At 57.7% G+C, this 16,701-nt stretch overlaps 1 protein-coding gene across 7 annotated transcripts in view; it reads left to right on the top strand.

Annotated features, from left to right (window-relative positions):
- ABCA3 (ATP binding cassette subfamily A member 3) overlaps positions 1–9,537 on the top strand; it is a 45,287-nt gene extending 35,750 nt beyond the window's left edge. For all 7 annotated transcript variants that reach the window (XM_067013542.1, XM_067013543.1, XM_067013546.1 and 4 more), the window contains 12 exons: positions 404–677; positions 2,368–2,572; positions 2,929–3,148; positions 3,429–3,587; positions 3,865–4,037; positions 4,657–4,785; positions 4,892–5,086; positions 6,832–7,019; positions 7,493–7,663; positions 7,913–8,103; positions 8,247–8,320; positions 8,695–9,537. In XM_067013542.1, the coding sequence (XP_066869643.1) occupies positions 404–677; positions 2,368–2,572; positions 2,929–3,148; positions 3,429–3,587; positions 3,865–4,037; positions 4,657–4,785; positions 4,892–5,086; positions 6,832–7,019; positions 7,493–7,663; positions 7,913–8,103; positions 8,247–8,320; positions 8,695–8,826 (2,111 nt within the window). In that variant the 3' untranslated portion in view covers positions 8,827–9,537. The remainder of the gene's footprint in view (positions 1–403; positions 678–2,367; positions 2,573–2,928; positions 3,149–3,428; positions 3,588–3,864; positions 4,038–4,656; positions 4,786–4,891; positions 5,087–6,831; positions 7,020–7,492; positions 7,664–7,912; positions 8,104–8,246; positions 8,321–8,694) is intronic.
- The last annotated feature ends 7,164 nt before the right edge of the window (positions 9,538–16,701 follow it).

Here is a 16,701-nt window from a genome sequence, read left to right as displayed (position 1 = left end):
CTTCACCCTTCAGGCCGCTCAGAGGTTTCCACAGCTCTGACTTGTGGACCCTCAGCCACTCCTGATCCAGCCTTCTTCCTGCCACATTGACCCTGGTCCTGGTCTGGGCCCTGTATCTCTGAGAGGCCCTTTAGTGTGTGTATGTGTGTGAACAGGGGGTTTGTGGGGGAGAAGGAAGAGCCTGCCCTGCCACTCAGCTCCTGTGGCTATGGGGGTGTACCCCCCTAGGCCTGCAGCCCCAGGTCCTGCTGCTCCTACCACGTGGCTCCATGGTCCGTGGACAGCGTGCGGGGGGAAGGTGATGCATCCTTTCTGCTGTTCCTCCAGCCTTTCAGAGCCCCACAGAGCAGGGCCTTGGAGGGGGACGCAGGACACTGCTGACTCTGCCATTGCCCACCCCCAGGTGACCTGGAGGAGTTCCTGATTTTCAGGGCCTCGGTGGAGGGGGGCGGCTTTAACGAGCGGTGCCTGGTGGCGGCATCCTTCAGAGACGTGGGCGAGCGCACGGTGGTCACTGCCCTGTTCAACAACCAGGCGTACCATTCGCCAGCCACCGCACTGGCCATCGTGGACAACCTTCTGTTCAAGCTGCTGTGTGGCCCTCAGGCCTCCATCACGGTCTCCAACTACCCTCAGCCCCGGAGTGCCCTGCAGGCCGCCAAGGATCAGTTCAATGAGTATGTGCACTGTCCCCCCACCCTCAGGACCCCATCCCCGCATGGTCAGGACCTGGCCCAGCCCAGTCAGGACCCTGACCCCATCAGGTCAGGACCCCTCACCAGGACTGACCACCTCAGTCACTGCCAGGGACCCCCAAGGGCCACAGCGGTAAAAAACAGCATTGTTTCTTCCCTCAGGAATCTCCCAGTTCTTGGCTGGGGACTCCTGCCCCACATCCTTCTCAGCCTTCCACACTCAGTCTTCCCTTGGACAGCAGATATACTGGTGAGACCACAGCCCCCATACACCCAGGCCCCACAGGAGACTCCTGAGGATTTGGAGGGCCGTGCCCTCTTCCCACATCTGCACCCTGCTCTTGCTGGCCACTGCCCCTGGGGGATCCAAGTGTCTGCTCCTGTCCAGCCTGCAGCACGCAGCTGTTGTGTGTGTTGCTGCCCATCGGTGGCCTCGAGTCAGGGAGCCCAATGGGCATCTCTGTCCTTAGGGCTGTCACACCATCATGTGTGTGGGACTCTCCCTCTTCCTGGTTGCAGAGTCCCCAGACCTCTGGGGACCCTCCAGAGGAAGCCGGAAAAATCAATTAATTTCAGAACAATCACCCCACCTCAGGGCAGTTAATCAGTGGGGGGCAGTTTCATCCCCACTTCCCGTTTTAGACTGTGCCCTGGCCCTCTAGTGTCTCCCTCCCCCTCTGCTCCCTCCTGTCCCCACCAAGGAAGAAGAGACACAGCGGCGGTCCTCTATTCTTGCCATGCCGGGGATCAGGCTGAGGAGTCAGGCTTAGTAGGGTGACAGTGGATAAGGAACAGGAGTTTTCGTTTTGTTGTGACAGCTCTAGGAGATATAATCCACCTGCCATACAGTTTACCTGTTCACGGTGTACAACTGAACAGTTTCTAGTATATTCAGAGTCATGGAGACATCACCACAATACAATTTTATTGAACGTTTTCATTATCCCTGAAAGAAACCCTGGGACCACTGGCAGTCACTCCCCGTTCCTCTTTTCTCCACCTCTAAGCAGCCAGGAGTCTGCTTTCTGTCTCCGTGGATTTGCCTGTCCTGGACATTTCACGTAGATGGAATCAGATACCACGTGCATGGCCTTTCATGACTGGCTTCTTTCACTCTTGAGGCTCATCCACATTGTGTTAGCACTTCACTCAGTACATAGCATCTATTTTTCCCAGCACCATTTGTTGAACTTTTCGTGGGGTGGGGTGTTTTAAGCTACAGAATAATACTGTCAGCGCTGGTTTCTGGAACATGTTGCTGGCACCTGAATGTCCTGCCCACTCAAGAGCGGGGAGACGGCCACCACCCTGATGCTGTGCCCGACCGCGGGTCTGACTGGGGCAGCCAGAGAGAGTGAGATGGAGGTCTCAGATCCATACCTGAGTGTCTGTGGGGAGTGGGTGGCATGGGGACAGAATGAAGGCAACTGGGAGAGTGGCACTGCCATCATTGGGGATAGGATGTCCAGACAAGGAGCTGTTCTCAGTGGGATGGAATTTTCCTGGTGCAGAGACCCTGAGGCTCTCATCTTCTCCCTTAAACCCTTTAGTGGCTGGGCCACTGCATCACCTGCTTTGGACAGTAGTGACCCAGCACTTGATACCCCCACCTGCCTGGACATGCTGTGCTCTGTCCCTGACCTGTCGGTGTGCCCCCTCCTCACCCCCGCAGGGGCCGGAAGGGATTCGACATCGCCCTCAACTTGCTCTTCGCCATGGCGTTCTTGTCCAGCACGTTCTCCATCCTGGCGGTCAGCGAGAGGGCCGTCCAGGCCAAGCACGTGCAGTTTGTGAGCGGAGTCCACGTGGCTACTTTCTGGCTCTCGGCTCTGCTGTGGGACCTCATGTCCTTCCTTGTCCCCAGTCTGCTACTGCTGGTGAGCTGCATGGTGCTGGGGCCCTTCCCCCATGCATCCAGGGGGCTTGCCTTGGGGACCCTGCGTGGACTGAAACCAGCTTGGGGTCCATGCTGGCAGCTCAGCCCCCGTTGTGGGAGGAGGTTGGGGATGCCCTGGCAGCCCACCTCGCCTGTCTGCACACCCCCAGCCTCTGCCCTACTTTGGTGGATAGGGCCCTGGAGCAAGTGCCCTGGTGGACAGCTCCCTATTTCCTCAGGGAGGATACCAGGAGAGCCACGGAGGTGGGTTGGGGGCAGACACAGCCAGAGGGGCTGATGGGCCTGGGCTCATGCGCACCCTGAGGGCACGCTGGCTGCCTGTCTGTGCTGCTGCAGGTGGTGTTCAAAGCCTTCGACGTGCACGCCTTCACACAGGACGGCCACATGGCTGACGCCCTGCTGCTGCTCATGCTCTATGGCTGGGCCATCATCCCCCTCATGTACCTGATGAGCTTCTTTTTCTCGGGCGCGGCCACTGCCTACACGAGGCTGACCATATTCAACATCTTGTCGGGCATCGCCACTTTCCTCGTGGTCACCATCATGCGCATCCCAGGTGGGAGCCAGGAGACCACCTCCCTGCACCCACAGAGCCGCTCAGCCCAATGGGGGAGGCCCAGATGGGGGCACCGGGGAGGCCCAGATGGGGGCACCGGGCAGGCCGGTGGGGCCGCCTGCCAGAGGTGCTGCCCCGGAGGCCTGGTGCCTGATCCCTGGGGGATGCACAGCTGGCTATGCAGGGAACTCCAGAAACCTGCCCTTCCCAATTGCTCTGTTCTTGGAGGCAGGTGCGGTGTGTCCTCCAGTGCTGACTTGTCTGTGCCTCCTCCCCACAGCGGTCAAGTTAGAAGAACTTTCTAGAACCCTGGACCGCGTGTTCCTCGTGCTGCCCAACCACTGTTTGGGGATGGCGGTCAGCAGCTTCTATGAGAACTACGAGACAAGGAGGTACTGCACCTCCTCCGAGGTGGCAGCCCACTACTGCCGGAAACACAGTGAGTGTCCAGGCCTGTCTCGGGACAGCCTGTCCCCCATCGCAGGCACAAGGGCCACCTTGCGTGGTGAAGCCACCAAAATGAAGGAGGTGCTTGGGGCCCCTGTGTGGCAGTGACACACCCTCGGAAGCCCAGTGGGCCCTGTGCCAGCGCATCCTCCACCCTGGGGGCTGGGCGCAGGCACCTCACGGTCTCAGAGAGAGGGTCGTGGGCTGGGACCCCGGAGGGGAGGGGCGCTCAGGGCATGGGCACAGCACCCTGTCCCTTGCTTGCATAGACATCCAGTACCAGGAGAACTTCTATGCATGGAGCGCTCCAGGGGTTGGCAGGTTCGTGACCTCCATGGCCACCTCAGGGTTTGCCTACCTCACCCTGCTCTTCCTCATTGAGACCGATCTGCTGTGGAGGCTGAAGGCCTGCCTGTGTGCCTTCCAGAGGAGGCGGGCGCTGGTGAGTGGCTCCGGGCCCCCCATCTGGCCTCTGGCTGCTCTGCGTTGGGCGCCCTCCAACTGAAGTTGGGCTTCCTTCGGGCCACCACACAGGGAGGGCCTCAGCACTGGCCACAGCCCGGCTGCGCATCCACCGGCAGCGCTCACAGCCTGGGAGGGGCAGCGGCCTCACCATCCCCAGGGGCTCTCCGTCCCAAGACCGTGAAGCCATGGAGTCGAGGGAGCCTGGGGCCTCAGGGACCTTGGTCTCAGTGGAGACATGTGGGCTGGGGCGCCCTCATGTTTGTCACATACATTCTCTCCCTAAACAAACAAAACCTGTTGAGACAGCATTGGATGGACAGAAACCCAGGGCTAATTGGGGCTAAGGTATTATGACTTTTCTAAGAAAAGGGGTTTTGTGGTTTTCTCCACGAGTCCTGTGCCGTCCTTGTCCCTCAGGTAGTTTTGTGTCTCCTCGAGGCAAATGTTAGCTCTTATGGCTGCCCAGCTCTTCTTGTGGGAGGCCTGAGTCGGCACATGTGGGGATGAGCTGGGCTGAGTAGTTTAGCCTTTCCTCCCATGAGGAAGGACCACTCTGGCGGGAGCTCACCCTAGTGGTCTTTCTCCGGAACAATTAGACAGAAGTGTACACCCGGACGTCGGTGCTTCCTGAAGACCAGGACGTGGTGGATGAGAGGAACCGCATCCTGGCCCCCAGCCTGGACTCCCTGCTGGACACACCTCTGATTATCAAGGAGCTCTCCAAGGTGAGGCGGGCCCTCCCTCCGCGGGTCTACCCCCTGGTCCCCCCAGCTGGCTCCCGGCTGTCCCCAGGCCTCCCCACAGCTGTGTTTTCTCCTGGGCACTGTGCAGGTGTATGTGCAGCGGGCGCCTCTCCTCGCTGTGGACAAGGTCTCCCTCGCAGTCCAGAAAGGGGAGTGCTTCGGCCTGCTGGGTTTCAACGGAGCCGGCAAAACCACGACTTTCAAAATGCTGACTGGGGAGGAGACCATTACTTCTGGGGACGCCTTTGTTGGGGGCTACAGCGTCAGTTCTGACATTGGGAAGGTGGGTACAACCAGGGAGGCAAGAGGAAGTGCACCCGGGAGGTATGGATGGGGCTTGTCTCTGGCTCATGGTTCATAGACAGCAGGACGAGGCAGTGACCACGGCCAAAGGTAAGCAAGTGATGGGGAGAAGACTGAGGAGATTACAATCCCCTCGGCCAGAAGGGACCAGGCCTGACAGGTGGGCCGAGACCAGGTCCCTCCCGGAGAAGCGGCTTCTCTGGACCTGGGCACAGAGTGGCACCCACAGAACTCTGCCCACTGGAAAGAACTCTAGTCTACATGCATAGATTTATAATAATGGTGTTCTGGGCTGTTCAAACCAGGCGTCCCACCAAGAACCAAAAGCAGGATAAAATGTTAATGACAAACCACATGGTTAAGAGCACGTAAGAGCCCGAGGCGTGGTGAAGACCTCTGCAATCTGCAAGCCCCGAGAGGCTCCACCAGAGCGCCTCTGCAGAGAGGTCGCTGTGGTCCCGGTGACTGGGTTTAGGGACCTTATCGAGTGTATGGGGCAGAAACAAAGGGCCACCCCTCTAGGTTAGGATGAAGCAGGCCACCCTCCTGCTCTCCCTACACATGGGGATTGTATGGACAGTTTCCCGTGTGCTGAGCAGGGCAGGGGAAGGAACAGAGAAGATGCCTGTGCCTGGGAATGACTGCATCTCCTGAACTGGCAGCAGGGGCTTCCAGGTGGCTCTGCCCCCACACTGCAGCTCACACCCTCTCTGCAGGAATGCTTTCATCCTAGACCTCCAAGAGCCCCTCACGTAGTGCTTCAAGGCCTGTGAGCAGTGCACAAGCAAAGCAAACAAAGCAGACAGGGTGCTGTGGCTGGAGCCCATAGACACAGGGGCTCCACAGCAGGACAAGCTCACCACTTTGGATTTGCCATTACCAGACCCAGGTTATAAAACAACTGTGTTACTATGTTCAAAGAAATAGACAAGATTGAAATTATATGCAAGGAAGAGGAAACTGTAAATGTGATCTAGGAAATGGAGGCAAGGTGAGAAGTCTGAAATACATTTAATCTGGTTCCAGCAAGAAAGGAAAGAACAGGGGGAAAGGTAGTAACTGCCATGGTCATGGCCAAGAACTTTCCCAGACCAATTAAGAACAGATTCCGGAAGTCTAAGAACCCCAAAGAGGTTAAAGAAAAAGAAACCACATCTCTGAAATCCACAGAAACCAGGCTTGCCTGTCTCCACCAGCTGCCGAATGTGGCTGGAGGTGGAGGCCTGCCATGCGGCATCCTGGCTGTGCTGAACGTAGCCACTTGCTCCAAGACCAGCTGCCATGCCATCTGCCCAGGTGACGCCCCACCCCAAAGGTGTTGCCAACAAACATCTCTTAATAGAGGAGGAAAGAGAAAGGTCCCAGCACATATTAGATGTTTGTCAAGCGTCTAATGAACGGGTATCTGTCAGCTGTAAAGCATTGCATGGACATGGTCACTTTGTATAATCAACGCATTCTTGCACCCATCCGCCCCTGTGCTGCCCGGGGTAGACCGGTCTCTGTCCTGTTTCTGACCCCTGGGTGGGGGGCAGTCTGGGTCCCGCTGCCTACCCCGCCACTGAGCCAGCCAAGCCCCTCCAGCAACCCTAACAAAGTGCTGCTCAGCAAACTTTGGCAGTGGGAGGCCGCCAGGGCCTGTGCACCAACTGAGGGACCACCCTAGACAGATCCCCTGAGAGAAACCCTCTGACCTGCTGTCTTCCGGCTGTGCTCCAACCCCAGATGCGGCAGCGGATTGGCTACTGCCCCCAGTTTGATGCCCTGCTGGACCACATGACGGGCCGGGAGACACTGTTCATGTATGCCCGGCTCCGGGGTGTCCCCGAGTGCTACATCGGTGCCTGCGTGGAGAACACGCTGCGGGGCTTGCTCCTGGAGCCGCACGCCAACAAGCTGGTCAGGACGTACAGGTGCGCCTGTGTCCCGGCCCCTGCCCTGCCCGCTGCCTCAGTGACCTCAGGCCTTCCCAGGGTGGAGTCAGGCTCTCCATTACCATAGAGCTGGGGGCACGTGGGTCAGGGGCTGGAGCTCCCACCCATCGTTCCAGGATCAGTGAGGATTTGGCAGCATGGCCCAGGCAGCTCCAGATGAGAGGGGCTGTCCCTCAGGTTCTTGCCACCTGGAGCCACAGCCAGGATCCCGTGTCAGGCCCCCTTAGGCCCAGACAGGTGGTGTTACTGTTCTGTGTGGGGCTGTGGACCGACCCCCTGGGCACAGCTCTCTCTAGGGCTTCCTACTCTATGAGGTGGGCTTTCCAGGCATGCTCACCTCATTCTTCTTCACCTGGGACACTCTGCCATCACTGGGCCTGGTTCTGTGTTGGGACCCGGGGAGCCCATGCTAATCATCCACCTTGCCTTTCCCTGCACCCCCTCTGCCCTAGCGGCGGCAACAAGCGGAAGCTCAGCACCGGCATTGCCCTGCTTGGAGAGCCAGCAGTCATCTTCCTGGACGAGCCGTCCACTGGCATGGACCCCGTGGCCCGGCGCCTGCTCTGGGACACCGTGGCAAGGGCCCGCGAGTCCGGAAAGGCCATTGTCATCACCTCCCACAGGTGAAGCCAGGACCGGGGCTGTAGGAGGGGTGGGCCGGGAGGGGTTGGGTGGACAGAAGACCTGTCAGCATCTGGTGAAGAGTCTGAGGAGAATCCCTAGGCTCTACCATGTGGGCCACATCCTGAGCATGGGAATCAGGAACAGCCTGATCTGGGCATCAGTACTTTCCCATGTGTGCAGCTTTTGATGTGGAGGGTGGGCATCAGCATCCCCCAGTGCTATATCAGGCCTCCACTCCCTCTCCCCAGCATGGAGGAGTGTGAGGCCTTGTGTACCCGGCTGGCCATCATGGTGCAGGGTCAGTTCAAGTGCCTGGGCAGCCCACAGCACCTCAAGAGCAAGTTTGGCAGTGGCTACTCCCTACGGGCCAAGATCCGGAGCGACAGGCAGCAGGAGGCTCTGGAAGAGTTCAAGGCATTCGTGGACCTGACATTCCCAGGTGTGTGCCACTGTGCAGAGGTCGTCTGTGTGTCTGTCCATCCCTGACCCCTGGGACGAGGGCCATGATTCCAGGGGCCTGGGCCACCCTCCCCTGGCCATCCAGCCCGGCCCTCAGGGGGACATGGTCTCTCCTTTGCGCAGGCAGCGTCCTGGAAGATGAGCACCAAGGGATGGTCCATTACCACCTGCCTGGCAATGACCTCAGCTGGGCGAAGGTGAGCTTGGGCCCCACTGGACCTCCAGCAGTTGCTTCTTCTCCAGCCAGCTCTTTTCAAGGAGGAATCACTTTCAGTTTCTGCTCTAACACTCACCCTAATATCTGCTAGGTTTGGAGGTTTATACCTCACATATCTGAGTTGGAAAAAAAATGGTGCAAAAAAGGAGACTGGCCCAGAGAGGTAACACATCTTGCCCAAAGATCATAGTCTGAGCTGGGAAGAGTCAGGAGGAAGCCTGCTGCCAGGGCCTGCTTGCCCCATGCAGGGGTAGGATCTCTGGTGGTCTTACCACCCTCTATGGCCAGAGGAGTCCCAGAGCAGCTGAGGAGCCAGGCCCTGCCTTGTTAACAGTGGCTTTTCTGCTTCCAAAGGTGTTTGGTGTTCTGGAGAAGGCCAAGGAGAAGTATGGCATGGACGACTACTCTGTGAGCCAGATCTCGCTGGAGCAGGTCTTCCTGAGCTTCGCCCACCTGCAGCCACCTGTCGAGGACGAGGGGCCGTGAGGAGCCAGGCTCACGGGTGGGCATCCTCTCTCGCTCCGAGTTCACCTCATCCTGCACCTTTATTTCTGATCACTGTTTTCTACAATGGATTCAAGAATCAAGGCACAGTATGGACCGGGTGTATTGCGCCCTCACGCCAGGAAGCAGCATGGGAACGTCCGCATCTCAGGCATTCTGAAGCCCGCTGTCCAGAACTCAAGATCCCCACCAAGAGCGTGTCAGGCAGTCTGTGTGGGCAGGCTGCAGGGTCTGGGCGGAGAGCTGTCCTGGAAGGGGCCTCACTGACCCAGGGGTCAAGAGTACCCAGCCATATCCCTGCGTTCGCACGTGGCACGGAGCTTCCCTGGGGTGAAAGGGGAGGCCTGCAGGACAGTGGGCATCGGGCTCACCAGGCTGCCCAGGATGGACAGAAAGACACCTGTTGCTGTCCTCAGGAGACATGCAGCTGAATTAGGTACTGAGGTCTTGGTTTCCAGTGCAGCTGGGTGTCCTGGAGTCCCTCTCCTGAGAGGGTGGACACTGTGCCAGACAGAGCCGGCCCTGAGCCCAGTGTCATCCCACCAGTGTCTTCCAGAGTGACCGGTGAGGGGAGGGGTGAGCCATGGGCCGGGAGGCCAGTTGGGGACCACCGTGGGGCTGAGCGGCCACCCATGGAGGACACACCTAGTGCGTGGTGACTGTCCACAAAATAAAGGCTGGGAGGGAACATGACCGTGGTCTGTAAGTCACGCGGGCCCCGTCACCCAGCGCAGTCCCAGCACGAGCCTCCTGTATCAAGTTCCAGACAAAAACAAATGCTCATTTTTCCCAATACGTAGTCAATTTACAGAACTCGCTGCTGTGGAATAAGCCAAAAATGCAAGTGCACAATCAGGGTAGCTAAATGGCCACCTGAAAGACCCTTCATCCAGGGCGAGGAAAGAGGCATGTAGGGTTGGCAGAGGAGGGTGTGGAGCTGGGTGGGCAGGAGGCCTTTGGCTCCAGGGCCATTTGTGGGCTTTACACCATTTTCCAGGAGAGTTTTCTTCAGCATCAGCTCCCTTTTATTAATAAGACACACTCTTATTTTTTATGGCTTTCTTTTTAACGTTTTTTTTTTAAGTGGTTTGAGAGACGGCAAGTTTTATTTGTTTGTTTATTTATTTATATATTTATTTATTTGGCTACGTTGGGTCTTCGTTGCTGTGCACAGGCTTTCTCTAGTTGCAGCGAGCGGGAGCTACTTTTCATTGCAGCACGCGGGCTTCTCATTGCGGTGGCTTCTCTTGCTGCAGAGCATGGGCTCTAGGCGCACGGGCTTCAGTAGTTGTGGCTCGTGGGCTCTAGAGAGAAGGCTCAGTAGTTATGGCTCAGGGGCTTAGTTGCTCTGTGGCATGTCGGATCTTCCCGGACTAGGGATCGAACCCATGCCCCCTGCACTGGCAGGTGGATTCTTAACCAGTGTGCCACCAGGGAAGTCCTCTTACGGCTTTCTAAATTTCTGTGATTTGAATCTCTGTGCCTTTTACATTACCTTAGAATTCATAGGTTTAGAAAAGACTTGTTTTCATCACTCTGGTTCATTTGGTACAGTTTCAAATTTGCATTTTTATCATTCTCTCAAAGATTATGAACGTTGCAAATAGTTTCTAGTAGCTCTTTTATTCCCTTTAAGATTCTTCCAACCATCATCATTTAGTTCCATATTATTAAAAAATAACAACAACTTAGGGGTGGTTGTGGTCCTAAACATTGCCCAGCAGCAAACATCTTCTGAGAGGTGGGGCTGTGACTGTCTGCAGGTGTGTGGCTGCTATAGGTTTGCTGGTCAAGGGAGGAGGGCAGAGGCCAGCATGGCCTGGCCATGTGTCCTCCTGCAGGGCATCCTGGCCTTGCTTTTCAGCCCATGTGTTAAAGATTTAGAAATTTGACATTTTCCCCTTCAATGTCACAAAACGGTGTGAGGAAAGGTGCTCAGGACTGAAGGAACAGCATATCTGAGGCACACGCATGAGATCAGATTGCACGAGTCCAGGGAGAGGTGGGTTTGTTGACGGGAGATGAGGTGGAGAGACTGGCAGGATGGAAGCAGGGGCTGTCGTGATCAGAAACCCCTTTTGGAAGACAAGTCAGCAGCCATGAGAGGATGATGGAGTCACAGCCAAGGCTGCAGCAGTGGGGACAAGATGGGAAGCACACGGCAGTCAGGGGAGAGGAGCCCACGACTGCATCTGCGTGTGGAGCTTGGGCAGTTGCAGGAGAGACAGGAAGGACCCCAGGAGCAGCAGACAGGGGTGCCGCTGTTAGGGTCCACGTAGCACCCCCAGGTCATCTGTGAGGCTGCTGGAAACCCACCATTGGAGCCAAGTGTCCTCAGAAAGCCAGGATTGGGGCCTTAGAAGCCCCCAGCCCTGGTGGTTTGGTTTGAGCTGTGGCACCTCCAAGCCCAGGGGCAGGGCAGGACCCACCAGCTCCCTAACAGGAGAGTCGGCCTACCCACACCCCTGCCACCTCCTGCTCCATGCCTATTCCACTTTACTCAGATCTCCAGGCCCAGATGATCCCTAGAGATGCTGGCCCCAAACAGCTGCGACATCTGCCAGGACCAAGGTCCTGCCTTCCCTGCCCTACACAGTCTGGTCTGGGGCTCTGGAGGTCTAGAGACCACGTCAGGGCTGAGAGCGAGGCCTGTGGAAAAGTCCTGCCCGGCCCCACGGTGGCTCAGCTGAGACAGTCAGTGGACACATGGGCTGCCCTACAGCCTGACAGCTGCACCCAGAACTGAGTGCCCTGAGGAAGGAGGAGGGCAGCCTCGCAGGGAGGAGGGGAGCCCCTCCTCTGCCTTCACCATGGGGAAGGGCTGCCAGGCAGCAGGTTACAGGAACAGCTCCTGTGGAACAAAGACTGCAGTGGCCTTACTGCACACGTCAGAAAACTATACTGCAGTGGTTTACAAAAGACAAGAGTTTATTTCTCTGCCAAGTACAAAGTCCAGAGAATGCAATCTAGGCATTCCATCACCAGTGGTCAAGGTCTCAGGGAGCCAGACTCCATCTGCCTGCTCCATCCAGGTGCGGGCCTCCCTCAAGGTCACCTTTCAGGGCCAAGGTGCCAGTGAGACTTCCAGATGAAGTGAGCAGGAAACAGGGTAAGGAGTGGGAGGGCACAGCTGGCCGTCAACGTGCTTCTGCGTCTGTCATCGTCCAGAATGCAGGCACATGGCTGCACCAGATGAGGGCGCTAGGACATGCAGTCTTATATTTAGCCGGACACCCCCCCCCCAAAAAAAAAAAAACCCAATACCAGGACACAACTGCAGTCTCAACCGTGATTGTAGAGGGCAGGCTGGTCTCCTCAAGAAATTGGTCCCCCCATGCATGCCTTCCTTGTCCACCTGAGCTGGTGAGACCCTGCTTCAGCCAAGACCTGGGTATGGCCGCTCTGTGGCCCTACCACAGGGTCCATTTCCCCATCCATCACCCCGCCAACAGAGTGCCCTAGCCCTTTGGCTGCAGGGGCTCAGAAAAGCAAAACAAACTGGACAGTTTCTTTCTGGGAAAATTCCAATCCCAGATCTTTAGCCTAGGACTTGAGGGGAAGCCAAGGTCACCCAAGTCCCTGGGACCCCTGGCCCAGTCTCACAAAGCAGGCAAGACTGAGGCAGAGAGCCCAGCAAAATGGAGGAGTGAGCCAAGGCCAGCACCTGGAGGGCAGGCTGGAAGGCAGGTCCAGGGGTGCCCACAAACCATCTGGGGATGACCACACCCACCAGGTGGAGGAGGAGCTGGCCCTGCCTGCCTGACCTGGACTCACACTCACATCCCAGCCTGAACTCAGGCCATTCCTTGAACACAGAGTTGGTGACGGCCCATGCCCCAGAGGAGTCAGACTTGACACCTGTGGGGCCAGAGCCTGGGAATGAGGGGGAAAGGTTTCCAAAAGGCTAGCCCGGGGCTAGACTGCCAGCCAAGGCAGCCGATTCCTGCTGCTCCATCTGAGTGACACCCCACGCCAGCTGCTGTTCAGCTCACCTCTGGGGACCAGTGCAATGCTCACCGCATAAGCTAGCAAGGCCCTGTGGGACCCTTACTCCCACACAGATCTGTCAGTGTGAAGGTGAGCACCACCCATGCTCATCCAGACCCTGCTGGCTGTGCTAAGGGCCAGAGCCATACCTGCAGACAGGGACACTCCTGGGTAGACAGCCAGGGCCCACCTGGTTAGTCCAGAGGGGCTAACCTCCACCCACTCCATCAAGGAAAAGACCCACAGGGGTTCCATGAGGTACCTCCAACACCAAAGTCAGGGTTAGGCTGCTCACCCTCAGCTAAGGCCAGCAGGCCAAGTGTGCAACATCACCCCTCCAGACACAAGGCCCCATTCCCTGAACCCTAGCTCAGGTCTGACCCCAAACCCTGTAATGTGCAAGCTCCCGCAGCCCCTCTCCCATCCCCAGTGGAGGGCAGGGCACCCTAAGGGGGGTTCAGGGTAAAGGTGGGCCTGGAGACTGCTTTAGAAAGGGCACCAGAACAGCAGTCCAGGTCCCCGCAGGCCCCCCAGGAGAGACAGCCAGGAGGCAGCACAGCACTGGGCCCTGGAGTCTCATCTGCACCTGATGGGCACACGTGGCCTGGGCTTCAAGCAGGTTGGAAGAGGGGCTGAAGCTGGGGGTAGGGCCCAGGGAGCGGGGGCCCTGCCTTCCTTCTTCAACACACAGGGCAGCCCAGGCCCCGCTCCTGGGGCCCGGCCCACACCCCACAGATGCCAGCACTAGATGCCTCCAAGGTCGGAGAAGTCCCAAATCCACTGGCTGTGGAGGCCAGAGTAGACATGGGACAGGCCTGAGCAGCTCACCCAGAGCCCAGCACACCTGCTCCCCGTCTATGGCCGGGCCCCTCCCTGTTCCCTGTGACAGCCCCAGGGTGGGCAGCTCAGATATCACTATCGTTGACCTCCTTAGGGCAGAAACGGTCATGGGGTTTAGGGCATGAAAACCAGCACAAGCACCCAAGCCCACCGCTCAGCAGCCCTAGACCCTGTAGCCCCTCCAGCGGGCAGCCTGTTCCTCCCATGGGGCCCCAGGACCTGACGCCCCCACACCTTGGAGACGCAGAGCCAGGGAGGCCTCACCACAACTCCAGACCCTCATTGGTTGGCTGGCCCTTTCAAATCCAGCCTGGCCACCCAGAAGGATAGGGCAGTGCCTCCTCCTGGGTGCCTCCTTCTGGGTGCCTCCTTCTGTGCTCCTTCAGGGGCTGCAGGCATTCACCCCCACAGACAGAAGCCAGGCCTCTTGACCCGCCTCTTTTCTGATGCCTCCTCCAGGGTCACCTAGACATCACAACTGCCCTGACCCCACCCAAACCCCTTTCTTCCACTTGGCCAGACCATGCCTGCCCTTGGCACGGAGCCTGTCAGCAATGGGTAGAAGTGCTTCCTTGACATGGTTTGCAAGTGGATGCGATGCCTGCTCAAAGCTCCTGTGTGGCCCACTGTGACCTCCAACACAACCCAGGCCATCCCTGGCCCTTTCAGTGTGCCAGGTTACCAGCCTCCAAGGGCAGGCACTGCAGAGGCCTCCAGGCCCATAGAGAATAAAGGCAATGGGGTATTCTGCCTTCATGTGGGTATATTCTCAAACTGAGTGCAGTCCCACATCGTCAGCAGGTGGCCCTCGGCCCTGGGGGAAAGGGAGCAGGGCTCAAGACACTGGCCAGAGCCCACAGGATGCTTGTGGTGTAGAGCTCCAGGCCTGGGGCTTGTTTGCCCAGTGCCCTGTCCCAAGGAGCCCTGACCCACCCCCTCCATCAAACCTGGGCCAAAGACCTCCTGAGGTTCCCCGAAGACCACAGCTCCCTGGCCCTCAATTCCCATGGCCTCAGCAGGTTAGCACTGGGGGTTGGGAGGGGAGAAACCCAGGACTCCTGGAAGGCTGGGGTTGGGGGCCCTCCAGAGTTTTATTTTCTCATGTTCCTTCCAAACACATTCTGCTGATTCTCAAAATGGCAAAAGCCAAGATGCTCAAATATTAAAGCTCAACAGCTGATAACACACTTGATAATAAAATCAATAATATTTAGAAACAAATTTGATTAAATTCATAAATGAATAAATCATGCTTTTAAATTTAATATGAAATGTGTAAAAATTTATATGCGTGCCAAATTCTACAACTTTAGAGCATTAACAACAAAAAAACTGAAGGGGCGAGTTCCCTGGTGGTCCAGTGTTTAATAAGACTCCGTGCTTCCACTGCAGGGGGCATGGGTTCGATCCTTGGTCAGGGAACTAAGGATCCTGCATGCTGTGTGGCAGCAGCCAAAAAAAAACAAACCTGAAACCAGAAGGGGCTGTCCGCCCAGCTGGCTATGTCCCCATCCTTTTGCCACAGTGGGGATCATGGGCTTGCCCCATCCCCACCTAGGGTGTCACTGTGTCCCTGCACAAAGGCTCTGGATTTGGGGCCTTTCAGGCACACACTGACATGGCCCTGAATATGTGGGGCTCCAATGTGCTGTCATGGCCTCCTCACAGACTTCCATGTGCTGCAGGCCTGGCCCACCAAGGCCACACCATCCCCAACACCGACCCTCTGGGTCTCTTCTCTGATGCAGGGCCAGGGCTACCCTTCTGTTCCACTTATGCCTCCATTAGTGGCCATGGCAGATGTGACAGTGATGCAGAGATAAAGGCCCCCTCCTCCCCAAATCTAAATGCAAAGGGAGAACCCGGACCCAGGCTGACTCTGCCTGCCAACCCCCACCCCCAGGAGTGTGTTGGTGCCTCAGCAGAGAGGATTCAAAAGGCAGGCTGCTCCTCCAGGACTCTCTTTTGTCCCCAACTTCTGAGACACCCCTCGGCCCAGGGTGAGGTGTTAGGGGCAAACTTGACACCCTGGACAGGGCCAGAGGAACTGGATCACTGGCTGGGAAAACCACATGGAGCAGAAAGCAATGACCTGCAGACTACAAACACAGGTATAACCATCCATCGGGCACTAAAGCGCATCCTGGACTCTCTTGTCCTTTCCCCTGACATTTCATCCATCTCCAAGCCTCATTGGTCCCTTCCCCCCAAATCAGCACCTTGGATCTGTTCCCTTCTCTTCCTTGGGACACCCACCTGTTCACACGGCGTCTTGGACGGGGGTGCACCTTCCCTGCCCCCAACTAACAGTCACGCAGCGTTGACTGCTTACCAGGCACAGTGCGGATAGAAAAGGGACATAGCGGTAAACAAACCTGCAAGCCCTGATGCCCTCAGTGCCGGTTTTACTCCGACAGCCTCCTGCCTGGTCCTGGGCCTCTAACCCTCACCTTCCTGCCTTCGCCAGAAGGCTATGACAGTGCCTCCCCTCCTGCACCGTCCACCGGCCAGGGGATGACGCCATGGCGCCGTATCTTGCACATCTTCCCTGTTCCGTCCAACGCTAAACTCCATCTTGCTAGCCCCGGCTTCTTCCAGCGAGCCTCCGCGCCTTCGCACCAGCTGTTCCCTCTGCCGGGCACGCCCTTCCACTCGGGTCTCAGCTGCAGTGTCACCTCCTCGGAAGCGCCTCCCTTTCTGCACATTATCTTCTACGCTGCAGTTTGCTGCCCGTGCGTTCTGGCTGCACAACCCCATCTTGCCCCACCAGGCCGAATTCCGCTGGCGCAGAAGCTGAGTCTACACGGTCACCCTTCACACCACGACTGGTAATCTCAAGAACCCATCTCCGCAATGGGCCCAGCCCGCTGAGCTGCCTTCGTCATGCGGGTCCCCACGGCCGGCCGCCAAAGGCCGCAGCACCTGCGCACCCCTCCCCTAGTCTCGCCGCCCAGCCTCTCCCAGCGCGAAGCTCCGAGGACTGGAGCCAAGCACCTTGGCACGCCGGGAGGCACGCCGCGAGCACGGTGC

The sequence above is a fragment of the Kogia breviceps genome, chromosome 14 (genome assembly GCF_026419965.1).
Source record: "Kogia breviceps isolate mKogBre1 chromosome 14, mKogBre1 haplotype 1, whole genome shotgun sequence".
Taxonomy (NCBI): Eukaryota; Metazoa; Chordata; class Mammalia; order Artiodactyla; family Physeteridae; genus Kogia; species Kogia breviceps.
The sequence above is the reverse complement of the archived record's forward strand: the minus strand, read 5'-3'. Positions and strand labels throughout refer to the sequence as shown.